General features: G+C 41.4%; 2 protein-coding genes across 2 annotated transcripts; both read right to left on the bottom strand.

Annotated features, from left to right (window-relative positions):
* Nucleotides 1–294: 294 nt before the first annotated feature.
* On the bottom strand, nucleotides 295–4,562 carry Insl6 (insulin like 6). Its single transcript, XM_059247446.1, has 2 exons — nucleotides 4,224–4,562; nucleotides 295–696 (listed from the first exon to the last, which is right to left on the bottom strand). The coding sequence occupies exons 1-2, from the start codon at nucleotides 4,498–4,500 to the stop codon at nucleotides 335–337; spliced, it is 639 nt and encodes a 212-aa protein (XP_059103429.1). The 5' UTR covers nucleotides 4,501–4,562; the 3' UTR covers nucleotides 295–334.
* An 8,272-nt stretch (nucleotides 4,563–12,834) lies between these two features.
* On the bottom strand, nucleotides 12,835–15,844 carry LOC131896677 (prorelaxin 1-like). The gene is made up of 2 exons (XM_059247432.1): nucleotides 15,634–15,844; nucleotides 12,835–13,178 (listed from the first exon to the last, which is right to left on the bottom strand). The coding sequence occupies exons 1-2, from the start codon at nucleotides 15,842–15,844 to the stop codon at nucleotides 12,835–12,837; spliced, it is 555 nt and encodes a 184-aa protein (XP_059103415.1).
* Nucleotides 15,845–17,645: the final 1,801 nt, after the last annotated feature.

The raw sequence follows: 17,645 nt of genomic DNA, 5'->3' as shown, positions 1-17,645 counted from the left end.
GCTACAGAGTGAGTTCCAGGAAAGGCTCAAAGCTACACAGAGAAACCCTGTCTCGGGGGAAAAAAAAAGTTTTAACCATAATGACAAAACCCAAATAGGTAATTTCCAAATGTCTACATGGATTATGGCACTTATAGTAACATTGTCTTTAAAATATATATGACAAAAAGGAGCCACTAAATACCAAAATGCCTGTCCCCACCATACGGCACCGTCAACTGCTCATGAATATTCTCCAGTGTAGTTCACAATGCAGCATAACCTACTAGCATAACTCCAAGAATAAGTAAGTGGTAAATTAGACATAGTAAGTTTTATTAAGCTGGCATAGTTTCTACGATGGTGTGTACAACTCAGTCACCAGTGACATTTGTTTTATTGTTAAGTTTTTTAAATCAACATATGGGAGACACGCTACGGCCAGCTCTTCTTTGGTGCATCCTTTCAGACAGCATTTATCTGAGAAACTTCTGCGCTTCCTTTGGGGATGGTTCCCCCAAAATAAACTGCTGAAGGTATTGATTCTGTTTCTGTTTTTCTGCTGAACTTTTATACTCTGAGCGTAGGGATTGACACCGAGGGGTGAAAACTGTCTTGTCTTCTCCTGAAACAAGCTGGCCTTTTCAAACTGATAGTCGGGAGCTGGCTGGTGTTCCCAAGTGTATACTGCTTTCTTGTGAGAGGCGGGTGCAGGGACTGTGAGAGACAATGAAAAAACAAGTCTTATTTATCCAAATCTTCTATTAGAAGCGAATTTAATATTAGAATACTAAAATCAGCTAATTATTAAAAATCATTTTAAATAAAGGTTGGAAAGCACAGTTATTCAGAGGCAACATATTTTTAACTATAATAGGTGCAGTGTTTCCCTATGAGAAGGCTTAGCAACCTTTGGACATTTTGTAGCAGTATTTTTTATTACAACACCACTCACACGCTATAGAATTCAGCATTTTACAAGTGTGAAATCAGTGGTCCCTGCTATATCTACAAGCTTGTGGCACCATCCCCACTCTCTAATTCCAGAACATTTCTTTCACCTCTCAAAAACAACAACAACAACAACAACAACAACAACAACAACAACAAAGCCAGCAGTCAGTCACCACTAACAGTCACGCCCATGCTCTCTCTCCCCAGCACTGTGCAAACAGTCTATTTTCTCTGCCATGGATTTCTCTGTTCTGTACATTTCACACAAGGGGTAGCTTCTGGTGGGTGGTCATTTCTGTTTGTTTTTCAATTAGCATAATATTCTCCATGTTTATCCAGGATGTCAAACATGTTCCTCCTTTATTCCTTTCACAGCTAAATAACTTCCCATTGTGTGGCTTTCTCACACTGCATTTCACTGATCCATCTGTCAGGTCCTGGATATTTTGGTTGTCTTCACTTTTTAGCTATTATGCCGTGGATATTCATGCCCACATTTTTATGTGTTTATGTTTTCAGTCCTTTGGGGTATAAACCTAGGAGCAGGACTACTGGATCCTGTGGTAATCCTGAACATCTTCTCATGGGCTTCTTGTATGCCACCTTTGGAGAAATACCTATTAAATCCCATGCTCATTCTTTTTATTTATTTATTTATCTATCTATTTATTTATTTATTTATTTTGTTTTTTGAGACAGGGTTTCTCTGTGTAGCTTTGCGCCTTTCCTGGAACTCACTCTGTAGACCAGGCTGGCCTCGAACTCACAAAGATCCACCTGCCTCTGCCTCCTGAGTGCTGGGATTAAGGGCGTGTGCCACCACCGCCCGGCCCCCCTGCTCATTCTTATGTTTTCACTTGTTGTCTTTCATCATTTCCAATCAGGCTGTCTTTTTGTGTGTAGGTTATAACTCAGTAGTCAGTAGAAGCACTTTGTTCTTTAACAAAATATAAAGATGTGGTGAGAAGTGGAGATGTTCTCAAAGTACAGATTTATTGTTTTATTATTGTTATTATTATCATTATTATTATTATTTTGGTTTTGTGAGACAGGGTTTCTCTGTGTAGTTTTGGTGCTGGTCCCGGCTCTCACTCTGTAGACCAGGCTGGCCTTGAACTCACAGAGGTCCGCCTGGCTCTGCTTTCTGAGTGCTGGGATTAAAGGTGTGCACCACTGCCACCCGGCCGTTACATTATTTTTAACTCAGTCAACATTGAGTTGACCAAAATAACTAAAATAACTCCTAAATGTAATTAGTCAGAAGCTTTGTGGATGTCCACTGTGGCCATATTCAGGACTTCCTAGGAGGACATTTTTTTCCCAAGGTCTTAACCACAGAGCCAGCTCTGTGAGCCATGCCCTGCATTAGGTAACTCCATTGCAAGGTCAAGGAAAGAAACCTGTTATGGTGGATGACGATTCTTGGCATATGGGAAAATTAATTGGCTCAGTCAGATTCCTACATTTTGAAATCAGAAGTAAGTAATAAGAAAGGAAGAGTTAGTGAGAGTCGAGACTGAAGAGATTTTATGAGGCTTGTCATAGAATAAAGGAACGTAAACAGAAATCAGCAAAAAGAGGAAGAGAAGGACGAGGAGGAGGAAGAAAAAGGAGAGAGAGGAGTATGGAGCTGGCCTTCCTGCATCCGTTACTGGGTCTTTCCTTTCCCCCTTTCTTCTATTGTAAGGTTCTGCCCCCGACGCTTGGTCCTGGAAGCTGGAGGACTATTTATTACCCTTTCTGCTACTATTGTGATTAATAAAACAGAATTATAGTTAAACTAAACAAGAAAACAAAGACTAAAGTGAGCAAAGAAAAGAAGAAATGGTATAGATAGAACCATGTTTGTAAAGAAATGATTATTAATTCTTAAACATTTGAAATCAAGATGAAATGAATTCCTATGAAAACATAAACACACACAGACATACAAAACTTCAGTACTTTAACACCAAAGCATAACTAGTCACCACCTTAGAAGATGCACACAGAGATGGTTTAGAGGTAGATTCCACCTGTTTTAAAGAAGAGTAATTTACAAACACTTCCTTGTCATTTTATGAAGCTCATTAATAATCCCTATTTACAAATCAGGTAAAAACACTGAGATTTTTTTAAGTTCTTATAAGTCGTTTCACTTACAAATGTAGTTTGAAAAACTATGTAATTAGTTAAGTAATCTAAAATACATTTTACAAACATAGGAGGAAGGCTTATCCCAGAAAGGTAAGAGTAGGTCAAGGTCACAAAATGTGTCAAAGTAATCAATTCATCGTGCTAATTCACTTTCAGCCAGCAGCTGCTGCCATCGACAGAGAATTTTCATCATTTTGAGCTCATGTCTTAACATCCGCCCCCATATATGCTCCCTTTCTGCCTGTTTGCACAGATGAACTGTTATCCATGCCAGGATTCCTCTCGTCTGCTCTTGCCCACTCCAATCCTTCTCTGCGTCCCTCGCTCCGTTGGTTTCACGTCGTATGATTTGCTCTTTGGTTTTGCTTTCTTACCGCCATCAGCCACGGTGAATGTACCTTACCGACCTTAGCTGATTCTTTCACTTCCTGTTCAGGCCACCCTGACTTCCTTGCTGTTCCCAGGATAATCCAGATAGAAGTGTCTTTCCCCTGCTGTTTTCTCTGAGCAAACGCTCCCACCCCAGCCACGGCTCTAGTGGCCATTCCCTCACCACTTCTATCCATTTTCTACTGTCATAACACGATGATGCCCAGCAGTGGCTAATTGCAAATGAACATGAATGGATTTAATTCATGATTTGTAGATGCGACGGTGTTCAAGGACCTTCCTGGAGCCTCATCCCACAGGGGAGGTGCAGGAGAAGCCCGTGAGAACAAGAAAGTGAAAGGAGTGAGAAGTTGATTTTGCAGCAAATTCACTCAGGATAATTCACTTCTGTGGTAACAGCCTGAATCCATTTCAAGGACATTTAATTTTCTTTTACTAGACCTCACCTCCTAACACTGCTGCACGGGGGTGGGGTGGGGGTGGGGTGGGGAGGAATTAAGCTTCTAACACATGAAATTGGGGGATGCATTCAAACCATAGCAACCTCTTCTGACAAATGTTATCTTTTTAATAAGGCCTACTCGGACCACGTTATTTCTTCTAAGTCTAAAGTAAACTTCATATTCGTTTGCATGTTTTTAAATTGTATTTACATGTATTCTAGGCACAAATTTCTATTTTGTGCAGAAACTCACTGGTAAAGCAAAGTCGAGTCTAAGAGATGCACAATGAAGAGCGAACACACACCCTCTCTTCAGTTTTACCTGGGTTTGTGAATCCTCTCCAGGTCGAAGAAGGGCTTTGGTCAGGGATGAAGGTTTTGACCTTCTTTGAGAGATGGGGAGCAGGAGCGAGCCGTGTCAAAGGAGTTTGGTCCTCCAACTCGAACTGTCTCCAATCAGTCTGGCCACAGAGTTTTATAATTTCTATCAGCAGGTACCTGCCGCACAGCTTCCTGCGTCTGCTGCCTTCTTTCTCATGAGAGAAAGTAGCCTGTAGGACTCCAAGCCACAACAGACATGAACAGCACAGCTGCTTCATCCCTGGGCTCCGCAGCAGGGCCGGGCCCGCAGCAACGGCCGTCGCCCCGCCCCCGCCCCGCCTCCTCCCCACCGCGCCACGCCCCGCGCCACGCCCCTCTCATACTGCCCGCGGGCTCAGGCAACCTTCTCCAGAACAATGAGGTTAGGGGTGGGGTGTTCCAGGCTTGCTTGGACTTCCGACTTGCAGGAAGATGAAGAAAACAGGCTCTTTTTCGCTCGGAAATGGAAGTAAGAAATGTCTCCGTTTCCTGGCTTTTATTCATTTTCCTTGTCCACACCAAAAGACTGCCATCAACATATGAGAACATGGGACCCTGAGAAACCAAAAATGTACTAATAGAAGATGCTGCAAATTACACCTGGAATGTGAACTCTTTTGTCTAGTAATTACATGAGACATCTCTTCCCTTCGGAAAACCATCCTCTCATCTCCTTCCTGGGTTATATTTTGAACTTTAAAAAGTTATTACTGGAGCTGGAGAGATGGCTCCGCAGTTAGGAGCATTTGCTACTCCTGCAGAGGATCCAGGTTCCTTTCCTGGTACCCACATGGCAGCTGGCGATAGTCTGTCACTCCAGTTCTGGCCTCCACCAGTGCCAGACACACACGTGCTGCATATACAGACACGCAGGCAAACACTCATACACATCGAATAACATAAATAAACCTTTTAAAAACTACTAATGTTTTTAGGCTAGCACGCACACGGGCTTCACCATGTCATCTTCTCACATCTATGGCATTACACTTTGTTCTCACTTACTCTCTTCCCTTACTGCCCTCTCCCGTGTCTCCTACAGGTTCAGTTTCTTCAGTAATTCCCCCTTCCTGCTCGTTTCTTACATGTATACTACTACTTGATTTCCTCCTGTCTTCCTTAGGAGCTCATCCCCCTTAGCATCCCCCTTTGCAGTTTCATGACCTACAAACGCACATATTTAAGCGTGCACATATATAAACACACAAATATATAGTTTTAAATCTAGATTCCTCATGTAAGTGAAAACATTCCTGTTAAAGTTTGCCTTGGTTTATTTGTATGAACACATTCTTCTTATAATAAATCTTCTTTATTATGCTTATTTACTGGTGTGTGTGTGTCACAGTGTGTGTGTATGCCACAGTGTGTGTGTCACAGTGTGTGTGTATGCCACAGTGTGTGTGTGTGTGTGTGTATCCCACAGTGTGTGTGTAGAGATTAGAACCAGTTCTCTTCATATACCACGTGGATCCAGGGATAGATGTCGCTTTGTCAGGCTTGATAGAAAGTGCTTTTTAACCTGCCAGGGCATCTCACTGCCCAGGAACACATCCTTAACTGCTACACATTATTATGACCAGTATAACAACTGGTCATGGATTTATTTAACTGAAAACTTTATTATTTAAATGACTAGTCTTGAATGAAAAAGTTCTAATGTTATAAATTAATTTCAGACTTATTTATTAGTATCCTGTACTATTAACTGTATTCTAAAACATTGTCATAAAATATTTGTCTTTCTGAATTAAACATACTTTATTTAACATGATTTACAATTATGTATTTTCCTACAAAGGTAATAATTTCATTTTTTTATGAATGTATAAAATTCCATTGTGGATATTTACCACATTTTCTTTTTTAAAAATGTAGTTTTTATATTTAAATATGTGTGTGGGTATGTGTGCTTGAGTGTGGGTGCCCACTGAGGTCAAAAGGGGTGTCGGATCACCTAGAGCTGGAGGTACAGTGGTTATGAGCTGCCTGACATGGGTGATGGGAACCAAGCTCAGGTCCTCTGGAAGAGCAGCAAGTGTTCTTAACCTCTGAGCTCTGTACCAGAAGGTTATCATTATCCAGCCATCTGCTGAAGGACATCTAGGCTGGTTCCACTTCCTGGCTATTGTGAGAAGTTCAGCAATGAACAAGTGAACGTCTCTCTGATAGGTTGACTTGGAGCCCCTGTGATGTATTCCCAAGCCCTGTAGTGCTGGGTGATGTGTTCTATCTAGCTCTAGCTTCAGTTTCTGGAAGAACCTCCATGTCGGCAACACGCATTTGCATTCTCACCAACAGTGAACAAATACTCCTCTTTCCCCACATCTTCGCCAGAATTTGCTGCCATGGGCTTTATATATTAACAATTGCTATTCTGACTAGGGTCAGATGGGCCCTCAAAGCAGTTACAATTTGTATTTCCCTGATGTGTAAGAAGGTTCAAGTACTTTTTAGCCACTTTCATTTTTGCTTTTGAAAGTTCAGTTCATTAGCCCATTTACTGATTAGAAGACTAGCTTTTCTGGCATTTAAAATGTGCAGTTCCACAGGCTGGAAAGATGGCTCAGTCATTAAAGGCTAGGCTCACAACCAAAAATCAAATTCGTAGTTCTTCATACAGAATGGATATTATTGCCCTGTCTAATGTGTAATTAGTAAATAATTTCCCCCATCCTGTAAGCTACCTTTTTACTGTGGTGGCTGGGTGCTGTGGGATGGTCTGTATGTCAAATCTGTTGCTCTGATTGTTCAATAAATAAAACACCTGACTAGTGGCCAGGCAGGAAGTATAGGTGGAACTAACAGAGAGGAGAATTGAGAGAACAGGAAGACGGAAGGAGATACTGCCAGCCGCCGCCATGACAAGCAGCATGTGAAGATGCCGGTAAGCCACAAGCCACGTGGCAAGGTATAGATTTATAGAAATGGATTAATTTAAGATGTAAGAATTAGATAGCTAGAAACCTGAGCCATTAGGCCAAACAGTTTAAATAATATAAGCATCTGTGTGTTTATTTTATAAGTGGGCTGGCGGACGGCTGGGGTTTGGTGGTACCTGGAGAGAAAATACTCTAGCTACAGCTGGGGTTGTTTTTGTTTGTTTGTTTGTTTTTTTGCTGTTGTTGTATGGAGCATTTTAATATCATATGATCCCACTTGTTAATTATTGGGATTATTTCCTGTGCTGTTGGAGTCCTTTTCAGAAAGTCTTCGGCTAAATTGTATTTTGGAGTGTCTTCCCTGTATTTTCCTCTTGCAGTTTCACAGTTTCAAGTTTCAATGTTTTTGAAGAATTTTGAGTTGAAAGAAATACAGCATGGAAGAATCTAATTTTGTTTTTTATGTGGAAATCAGCTTTCTCAGCACCATTGTTAAAGAGATTATCTCTTCTCCAAAATGTATATCTGATACCTTTGCTAAAATTAGGTGACTGTAAATGTGTAGCCTATTTTGGGGTCTGCTATACTACTCCATTGGTCCACGCATCTGTTTTGGGTTTTGTTGTTGTTGTTGTTGTTGTTCAGTTGGTTGATTGGTTTTGAGACAATGTTTCTCTGTGTTGCTGCCCTGACTATCCTGGAACTTGCTGTGTGGACCAGGCTGGCCTGGAGCTTACAGAGCTCTGCCTGCCTCTGCAGGGTGCTGGGATTAAAGGCATGCACCACCACCACCTGACTCCACATACCTGTGCCAGTACTCACTGTTTTTGCTTCTGCTCTGATATTTGATCCTGGGTACTGTGATACTTCCAGCACTGCTCTTTCTGGTAAGCATTTCTTCAGCTCTTCAGGGTCTTTTGTGCTTCCAAGTCAATTTTAGGATTATTTTTCTAGTCCTGTCAAGAATGGCACCAGAATTTTGTTGAGTGTGGTACTGAAACTGTAGACATCTGATGCGTTTATCTAATTATTCTTTAACAATAAAAAATTGGGAGTCAGATGTCAGGGTAAGAACCTGAGTGATCAAAGAAGTGGCTGAGAAGCCGCCAGTGACCTCCTATCTCTTCTGTTTCTCCATCCAAGAGGGCTGAGATCCTCTCCAAGCCCTGCCTTACTACTTCCTGTCTACCTGTCCTCAGTCCTCCAAAACCTCTATGGTTAATTTTGGTCAGCTAGTGGCTAACTCTGCCCTCTGATTCAAACCAAGCTTTATTGCCAGAATGCGATCAAAATATCGCACAACAGACATCTTTTGCTGATAATAGTCATTTTTGCAATATTAACTCTGCCTGTTCATGAGCATGGGAGGTCATTCAAGTTTCTATTATCTTTTCTACTGTAGAAAATTTTCACCTCCTTCATTGGGTTTATTTCTAACTATTTTAGTGTCCAGAAGTTGGGAATGAGAACTCCCCACCCCCGCTTTTTTTTTTCTCAGTGCATTCATTACTGACCCACAGGAAGGCTACTGAGTTTCGTGTGTTGGTTCTGCCCTGCTACCCTGATGAAGATATTCATCAGTTCCTAGAGTTTGCTGACAGTGTCTTCTGTCATTATCTTGTTTATTCAGTGTTTTCACACTTATCCTAGATAATTTTTAACTTCATAAGACATTCTATAGTAGTTTTTCACTTTCAGTTTTATGATCATTGATGATGTATTCGTAGATTGTACAAATATATTTGTATATCTCATAGGGTTTGATGTTATTGCTGATACAGCAATCAGGTTTTTCTTGCCAAGTGGTGCTGGAGATTGAGCCCTCAAGAGTAGGCTTCTCAATAAGAATACTGACCACCAAATCCAGAAGAGTCATTCAAACAAACAGATGTACAGACTGCAACACAGAAATGGAAAAAAAAAAAAACACGGAAACACAAAGAATTGGAACTCTTCCCCCACACGACTGCTCAAGCCAAAGACCTATCCTGAAATAAGTCAAATTCCAAGTGAAGAACTTCAAATGTCTCTGATAAAAATGACCAGTCGGGGCAGGGGTGGGGATTTAGCTCAGTGGTAGAGCTATTGCCTAGCAAGTACAAGGACCTGGGTTTGGTCCTCAGCTCCTGAAAAAAAAAAATGACCAATGGTCTGAAAGAGGCTATGAACAAGTAGATGACTTCAATTCAGAATCTAGAAAGGAAAATCAACAACACAGAGGAGAAAATCATCCATGTAGGTGAAAAAGATAGTAAAATTGAAGAATAATTCAGTGAGGAAATTGAAGTTTTGAAAAAAAAAAGAAATATTGGAAATGAAAACCTTCATGAGTCAAAAATCAAAATAAACAAACAAAAAAAGAAGAAGAAAGTTTGGCTGATAGACTCAGCCCGACAGAAAGAAGGAAACGAGAGGTGATAGATACGGTTGATGAGATGTAGTAACATTCAAACACCAAGGAGACAAAAAAGCATGACCACAGCATCCAAGAACCCAGGGACACAATCAAGAGACCAAACCTAAGAATCCACAGGATGGAAGAAGGGTCCCAGAGAAACACCAGAGGTGTAGAGATATAGTCAATAAAATTGGAGCACTAATGCCCCAAATATAAAGTCATCCAAACACAGAGGCGTTTTGAGTCCCAAGTACACACAACCAGAGCCCCTCCATGACACGTTATAGTCAAGGTGTCAAAAACCAGGAAATTAAAAACGGTCTTAAAAGCACCGAAGCCAGAGTACCAATTCCCCACAAAGACAGAAACAGTAACACCGTGCCTCTTGTAAGCAAGACTCTTAAGAAGGAAAGCATAGAAGGGTACATTTCAAGAACTGGGATTGAATAACTGCTGACCAAGATTCCTGTGACTAGCAAAGCTCTCTTTCAAAATTGATGGAGAAATGGGACAATCTTCAGTATCTCCTAGGTATAAGATGATGTCAGCACCAAATAGGGATACTTGGACTTCATGCTTTTATATGTGCATCTCTTGCATTTCTTTTTCTTGTTGCCCTATCTAAGAATTTTAGCACTATATTCAATTCAACAGAGAGCAACCTTGTTTTGTTTCGTATTTTTGAGTAAATGCCCTCAGTTTTTCCCTATTTAGCATAATATTGCCTATAGATGTGTTAGGTTGAGACATGTTCATTTTATTCCTAGTATCCGCAGGGCTTTTGTCATGAAAAGGATGTTGAATTTTGTAGAAGGCCTTTTCTATGTCAAGTGAGATGATCTTATGGTTTCTGTCCTTAAGGACATTTATGTGTTGAATTACATATATATTTTTGCATATGTTGAACCAATCTCTCTTTTTTTTGACTCATTGAGTTTAGAGTAGTGTGGATGAGCATGGGTAAGTTACTTACTGTAGTGTGGGCAACTTACCATTGACTATACCCCTGTAGAAACAGACACCTCTCAGGGAGGAATAAGACCTCATAAGCTCCCCAACCCCATTCCCTGACCCATGATGGAAAGCTGGAGACCCAGTTTTGTGTAGGTCTATGTCCAGAAGACAGCATTTCAGAGCACTCTTCCCCATTCTCTAGAGCTTTACATTTTTTTTTTTTTGCCACTCCACTCTTCCCCGAAGTTCCATGGGCCTTGATGGGGGTGAGATCTAGATGTCCTGTTTAGGGCAAAGCACTCGACAGTCACTTATTCTCTGTACTTTGTCCCATTGTAGTCTCTGCATTAATAACTGCCTTCTTCACCATTTTCGTTGAGATTTTATTATATGGAAGTAATTTCATCAACTTCAGGGTGTCAGCTACAGAGAGGCATGTAAGTAATGTTCTTGGCACTTCCACTTACCATTCCTTTCTCTTTTCTGTCTTCTGAGTCTGTCTTTTCTCCATTTTCTATTCCCCTAGTTTTGTCCTGAGTTCTAGTGGCATCCATGAATACTGTTAAATCAACTGTCAGCTGGAGCTTTTAAAGACGACATGATACAGCCTAGGACAATCTCATCCCTCTCCTTGAGAAACAACCGATATCCAAACTATACTGGGCCATATGTTCTAATCAGAACGTTTTTTAGGAAAATGCTGTGAGAGAAGAACTATCCATCATCTATAGATGGAGACTTAAAGGCTCAAAGTATATGTGCCAGACAATCTGATTTACATGATACTCCGTGCTTTCTATACCAGTTCTTGCCAGTTTTATGTCAACATGACACAAGCTAGAGTCATTGGAGAGGAGGGATCCTCAATTGAGGCAATGCCTCCATACAACTGGGATGTGGGCAGGCCTGTTGGGCATTTTCTTAATTAGCGATTGGTGGGGGAGAGCCCCAGCCCCCTGTGTGTGGGGGGGTGCCACCTTTGAGCTGGTGGTCATGGGTTCTAAGAAAGCAGACTGTTCAAGCCACAAGGAGCAAGCCAGTAAGCAGCACTCCTTCACGGCCTCTGCATCAGCTCCTGCCTCCAGGTTCCTGTCCTGTTTGAATTTGGTTTTGAGTTCTTCAGTGATGAACAGTGATGTGGAAACGTAAGCAACTAAATACTTTTCTCCCCAAGTTGCTTTGGTCATGGTGTTTCATCATAGCAGTAGTAACCCTATTGTCTTGCTTTGTGTTTTCTCACGCCACCCATTACAAACTGACATGTGGTAGATTTACCTCCTTTGTTTACTCCCTTCCTACCAGAACGTGTTCTCCAAGCAGGTAAGAATCTTCATCTGATTTGTTTACTGTGATATCTTCCTTGCCTTGAACAGTGTCTGAAATACAATAGGTTCTTAACAATGCCTCAGTATAATAGATACAATTAATAATATTATCAACAAATAATTAAGTGCTAGTAAGTTTATAGTATTTAGTAAATGAATGAATGAGTGAATAAATGAGAATTTATGAGTTCTTTTGTACTGGTTCCCTACTTCTGTCATCATTTTAATTTATTATTACACTATTTAGTGTTTAAAATCCTTTTTTAAAAAGCTTATTAGTGAATGGAATCATCTTTTGTTCATATTTATTATCTAGTGCCTCTTAAATTGGACATGATGAGTATGTGTTGTGTGAAAAACACATTAAACTACTATTTATCATTAGCACAGTTGAATGGATCTGTTAAATTATATTAAATTAAATGCATTTTTAATTTTTTTTTTTGAGACAGGGTTTCTCTGTGTAGCTTTGCGCCTTTCCTGGAACTAGTTTTGGATACCAGGCTGGCCTCGAACTCACAGAGATCCGCCTGCCTCTGCCTCCCGAGTGCTGGGATTAAAGGCGTGCGCCACCACCGCCCGGCAAATTTATTTTATTTTATTAACGTTTAAATTGTATGTGTTCAGCTGTTCTGACTGCTTGGATGTCTGTGCACCACATGCATGTGTGGGGCCTGCAGAGGCCAGAAGAGGGCATAGCATTCCCTATGATGGCATCGCATTGAGGTGAGCTATTATGCACAGTTAAGTGGTAAGAGTTTATAGCCGTTTTGAAGGAATATCACTCAAAAGCAATAAGACTGTTAAAAAAGACAAAATGAGTTTTGCATAAAATTATTATTAACAGAACTACAATAATGCAAAGAACATTTATTTCACATCAAACAGCAAGTCCAAATGTAAATAACGATTTCACAGATTCTTATAAATAATCAAAGGGAACAGAAAGAGGCGTCAAGCAGGTGGCAAGAATACACTCGAACACAGGACGAGTTGTGCACCATTAGCTCCATATCAGCAGAGCTGGGCAATAGATCTTCTGGGACAACCAATGTGGCAGCATCGCTCACTCAGCCATAAACCGGACTGCCTCTTTTTCCGTGAAGGAGTATCCAAGCGTAAGTATTTAAGCTCTGGAGGACTGCTGTCTTCTGCTTCACCTTGTGGACTATGGAAACTTTTCTTAAAGCCTTCCAAGCTACCAACTGAATTGCTCAAGGCAGGTGCATATTGTTGTGACTCTGGTAATGATGGATCCCCCTCAGACAGTGCTGCCTTGGGCTCCTGTGACAAATTTGGAAGGCACTTAAACATATCTAGAGGCTCTGCATCTTTGTTGATGAGGGATGGCACAGTTTCTGTTAAGTTTAAAAAAAAGTAGGTGGGGGAGAAAATATTCATGTCAAGGAGCATTCGGAAACTATAGACATTTGAATAGGAAAAAACGCCTATTTTGCCTGGATATAATTAAACACTGAAACAGAATCAGCAAGTTCTGAATGTCTAAGTGGTTTTGCTTGCTGGGAGGTTCAGAGTGCTATGATCTTACCAAGGTTCTGTTTTATCCACATGACCTTCCGGTGTCTTTCTTCATCACTCCTTTCTTGCTTTTTCTCACAGCAATTTTCACCCTTCGACATTGAACTCTTACTTTTCTGAAATCATGTTGGCTAATGAAAACACTAGTTCTCAAGTCAGGCGTGGTGCAACACACTTTTAATCCCAGCACTTGCGGGACAGAGGCAGGTGGATCTCTGTGAGTTCAAGGCTAGCCAGTCTACAGCATGAGTTTCAGGACAGCCAGGACTATGTAGAGAGCCTCTGTCTCAAAAAACACACAAACAAGAACAAAAAACTCCCCCTCATTTGCATGTTTTCCAGCCTGCGTAATTTTCTTCATTGTTTCTGAGCCATGAAAGTAATCCTTGAAAAATATTTTCACGATTTTAAGATCTTTAGTGTCCCTGAGTGTCAAGTTACTGCTTCAGGATAAAGTTTAAAAGACAGGATTTCCAACAGTTCAGCTCTGACTAGAGGAGCATGTGTGTCTAAACACTTATGTGGCCATCTCCCTTCCACAGAGTGTTCGCTCCGAGTCGATGGTACTGTATATTCAGGAGAGAAACAGCTTAAAACCTTCCTAATGCTATGACCCCTTGATACACTTCCTCATGTTGTGCTGACCCCAACCATAAAATTATTTTCATTGCTACTTCATAGCTGTAATTTTGCTACTGTTGTGAATCGTAATGTAAATATCTGATATGCTCCCCCTCTCCCAAAGAGGTCTTGACCCACGGGTTGAGAACTACTAGCTTAAAAGCATACTAATCTCAAACCAAGTGCTTCCCAAAGAGATTGGTGTCTCCCAGGGTATGTGTGCCAAAGTGTTAAGTGTGGTGTTCCCCCAGTGCTGTGGGAAAGCCTGCTAGACCCACCTGCCCCTGCCTTCTTACTACTTATCTATAGTTCAGCATTCACGGACTGTTTCCATGTGGCAATGCCAGTCAGGAGTTTAAAAAGAAAATATTTTCTGCAAAAAAAAATCCAAAACAAAACAAACAAAAAACCCTTAGAGTAACACAAACCTGCCCCTGGCCTTGTCTATTCCAAATGCACAAATTCAGAGTTTTAGCAACAAAGACACTGGAAGTGTTGGTTAAGTTTAACTTATAGTACAATGGCTCAGTTCTTGCTGCTGACTTCAACTTACCAATAAATCCTTCCTCTTGACAGAATAAAACCAAAGAATCCAAAAGACACAACAAATGTGGAAGGGGGATGCCTGGTTAGCCATGGAGGCTTACACTTTAGAGAAAGCCCAAACCCTTCACCTATGCAGGGGTCCCCGGGAACAAAGCTCCTTCCCGAGAATTCTGTTGTTCTTTGAGCCAAAATACACTTCAGCAGTTGGGATTAGGCAGCGGGAAAGCAATGGTACTGCCCCACTTCATCTTCTCTCTACTCCCCACTCATTCATTCACTGTCTAAACCGGCCGTGGCAGGTGACATTCTATACCATTTTATGTATATCAGAAGTTTTAGCTCTTTTCCCCTAAGACTCTCTAGCTTTAACTTACCTTATTGGTCCCTCATTGCTCTAAACCTTTGTCCAGTCAGGGCTTTCTTGGCGGCCAAACAAAGCTTATGGTAACTTTCTATGCATTTAGAGTCAGTGAGCAAAGGCCAGTTATTGTATGGGTCAGGGTTAACTTACAGGTTTTTGTGCCTTGAAATTCTTTATTTAAAATTGCTTTTAACTTATTTTGAAGTCCATATTTTTAGTTTGTAGATACTAGACTCAAATATTAAACTTTAATCTAACTGAATTCATACAGTTACACACTTTTTAATCACTGCATTTTTATATAGAATCAATGAGTTTTCGGCCATGATAGACTGAAGGCTAGCCTCCGTTCTTGCTGGTCCCCTTCACTTTTCTCTATGGTCATCTAGTCACTGTTGTTTCTCTTGCTCTTCCCTACCCTCTGGATTGAACTGCAAGACCCAATTCAAAAAGATGCAGGACAAGGTTGACTTGGTGACATGCCTTAAAAACGGGGAGCAGGAGTTCTCCTAGGCGTGCTCCACAGGACAGATTTGGGCTCCCGCTAGGATCAAGGCCACCCTAGCATGAAGCTGCACGCCCACCTCCCTCTGATGGGTTCTCATTGAAACTCTTTCACCCAGGCAAGTTACAAAGGCAAACCTGAGACTGGACTGAACTAAGGAAGAAGGAGGCGCTTTCCGATTGGTGGGCAGCCGGTGGAAAGCACGGGAAGGCTGGAAAAAATCGGGGGGGGGGGGGCTCACCTGTCGTTGGCCGATGTTGCAGAGCTGACTCCCCCGGGCTCAAAGCCGGTCTTCCCACGGAGGTCCCGCAGATTTCGAACACCGCACGGGCATATCTCCGGCCGCACACCTGAATGACTTGGTCCATCCACTCCTCCGAGACGCGCGCCCCGCAAGGCTGGCTCAGCAGCAGCCAGAACCCCAGGAGATGGAGCAAGAATCTGCTGGACATCCCGGTCTGGGCAGCTTCTGGGAGGCTCAGGCTTGGCGGGACTGGGCTCTGCTGCTTTCCTGGAGCTCAACCCGGCTTTTATATCCCTCGGGCACTCTCAGCGCCTGGGTTGATGGTTCCAGCTCCACCCCCTTTCCGCCCACCCACGGTGTTGCCTTCTTGGGTCTTGATCACCTTACCCACTTTTCCTTCATCGGGTCACCCTTCTGTCCTTGTCCCTCCCACAGAACTTTTCCTCTTTGTTCTTGCCCTCAAACCATTTCGTATGCCACAATTACTCTGGATTTGAGGCTTTTCCTTAATTACTGAATAAGGCAGGGCCACTGCACTAAGTCGCATCAGTAGTAAAGTCAGACCACCTCCTCACAAAGGTTTGCCAGCGTGGAGTGTCTGGTATATCCGTCTGTAGAAAATATAACAGAAGTGGGGTGAACTATGGGCAAGAGAGGGCAACAGAATCCTGGTAGAAAATATTGAAACCTGGTTTTTGTTTTGTTTTGCTGATGTGAACGGGGCTGCTTTTGTGATCTCTTATCAGCAAATTCCTTCTTGCTGTTTTAAAATGCTGTTGAGTTAGTTTTGTGTGTTGGTTTTAGATCCTAGAGTGGAGATTCTGCTAGTCATAATGGAGTGTGGGTTTTTTTCTATATATATAGAATCATATAATCTGCACCACTTGACTTCCTCCCTGCCTAACTGTTTTCTATGCACTCTGTTGTCTTATTGTTCATCCTAAACTCTTTAGGAATATATCGAACGAGAACAGTGAAAGTCAGTTTCCTTGTCTTGTTTTAAATATCAGAGGAAATGCTTTCAGCTTCCCCGCATCCAATATGATGGAGGCTGTGGCTTGTCATATACTCTTGATTATATTAGGTATGAACTTTCTATAATTTGTTTTAAATCATGAAGCAACGCTGAATTTTATCCAATGTTTCTCCTACTTCTATTGGGATAATTTTTATGATTTTTGTAATTCATTCTGATGACGTATTACATTTATTGATTTGCAAATGGTAAACCATTCTTACATCTAACTCTAGGATGCATCCACCTTGGTCACCATGAATGATCTTTTTAATGTTTTAATATTTTGTTGAGTGTTTTTATGTCTATGTTTATCAGTGACATTGGTCTCTAGTTTTCTTTGCTGTGTCTTTGTCTCCTTTTGGTATGGGGTGATGCTGACTGGGTAGAGTGAATTTTGATCTTTAGAATAGTTTGAGAATAGGTGATGCTTGAGAATTTGGTAAGATTCAGCTGCAAAGCCATCTGGGACCAGGTTTTTCTTTGTCTGGAGACTTCTTGTTTACTCAGTCTCATTACCTATGTTAGTCTGTTCTGGTTTCTATATCCCCAAGGTTAAATTTTGATAAGTTATTTATATCCAGAAATTTATCCATCTTTTTCTTTCCTTTCCAAATTTTTTGAAATGAAATTGATTTATTAGATAGTGTACATAGCATATAAGGCCTTTTCAGATTTTCTACACTATTCTCAGTGATGAAACTATAATATTTTGTAGCAAACATATAATTAACAAAACAAAACAACCTGAGTTTGTGGTGCCTCAGTCTGGAAGTCTGACATGACTAAAGACCCAAAAACCTGCCAGGCGGTGGTGGCGCACGCCTTTAATCCCAGCACTCGGGAGGCAGAGCCAGGCGGATCTCTGTGAGTTCAAGGCCAGCCTGGGCTACCAAGTGAGTTCCAGGAAAGGCACAAAGCTACACAGAGAAATCCTGTCTCAAAAAACCAAAAAAAAAAAAAAAAAAAAAAAGACCCAAAAACCTGTGACATG

Source organism: Peromyscus eremicus, chromosome 1, assembly GCF_949786415.1.
Source record: "Peromyscus eremicus chromosome 1, PerEre_H2_v1, whole genome shotgun sequence".
NCBI classification, from domain to species: Eukaryota; Metazoa; Chordata; class Mammalia; order Rodentia; family Cricetidae; genus Peromyscus; species Peromyscus eremicus.
The sequence above is the reverse complement of the archived record's forward strand: the minus strand, read 5'-3'. Positions and strand labels throughout refer to the sequence as shown.

Excerpts from the sequence above, each read along its gene's own strand:
- Insl6 (XM_059247446.1), bottom strand. The coding sequence starts at position 4,500 with ATGAAGCAGCTGTGCTGTTCATGTCTGTTGTGGCTTGGAGTCCTACAG. Across the intron at positions 697-4,223 it reads GAGAGGATTCACAAACCCAG|TCCCTGCACCCGCCTCTCAC; the intron begins GTAAAACTGAAG and ends TGTCTCTCACAG.
- LOC131896677 (XM_059247432.1), bottom strand. The coding sequence starts at position 15,844 with ATGTCCAGCAGATTCTTGCTCCATCTCCTGGGGTTCTGGCTGCTGCTG. Across the intron at positions 13,179-15,633 it reads GCAACATCGGCCAACGACAG|AAACTGTGCCATCCCTCATC; the intron begins GTGAGCCCCCCC and ends TAAACTTAACAG.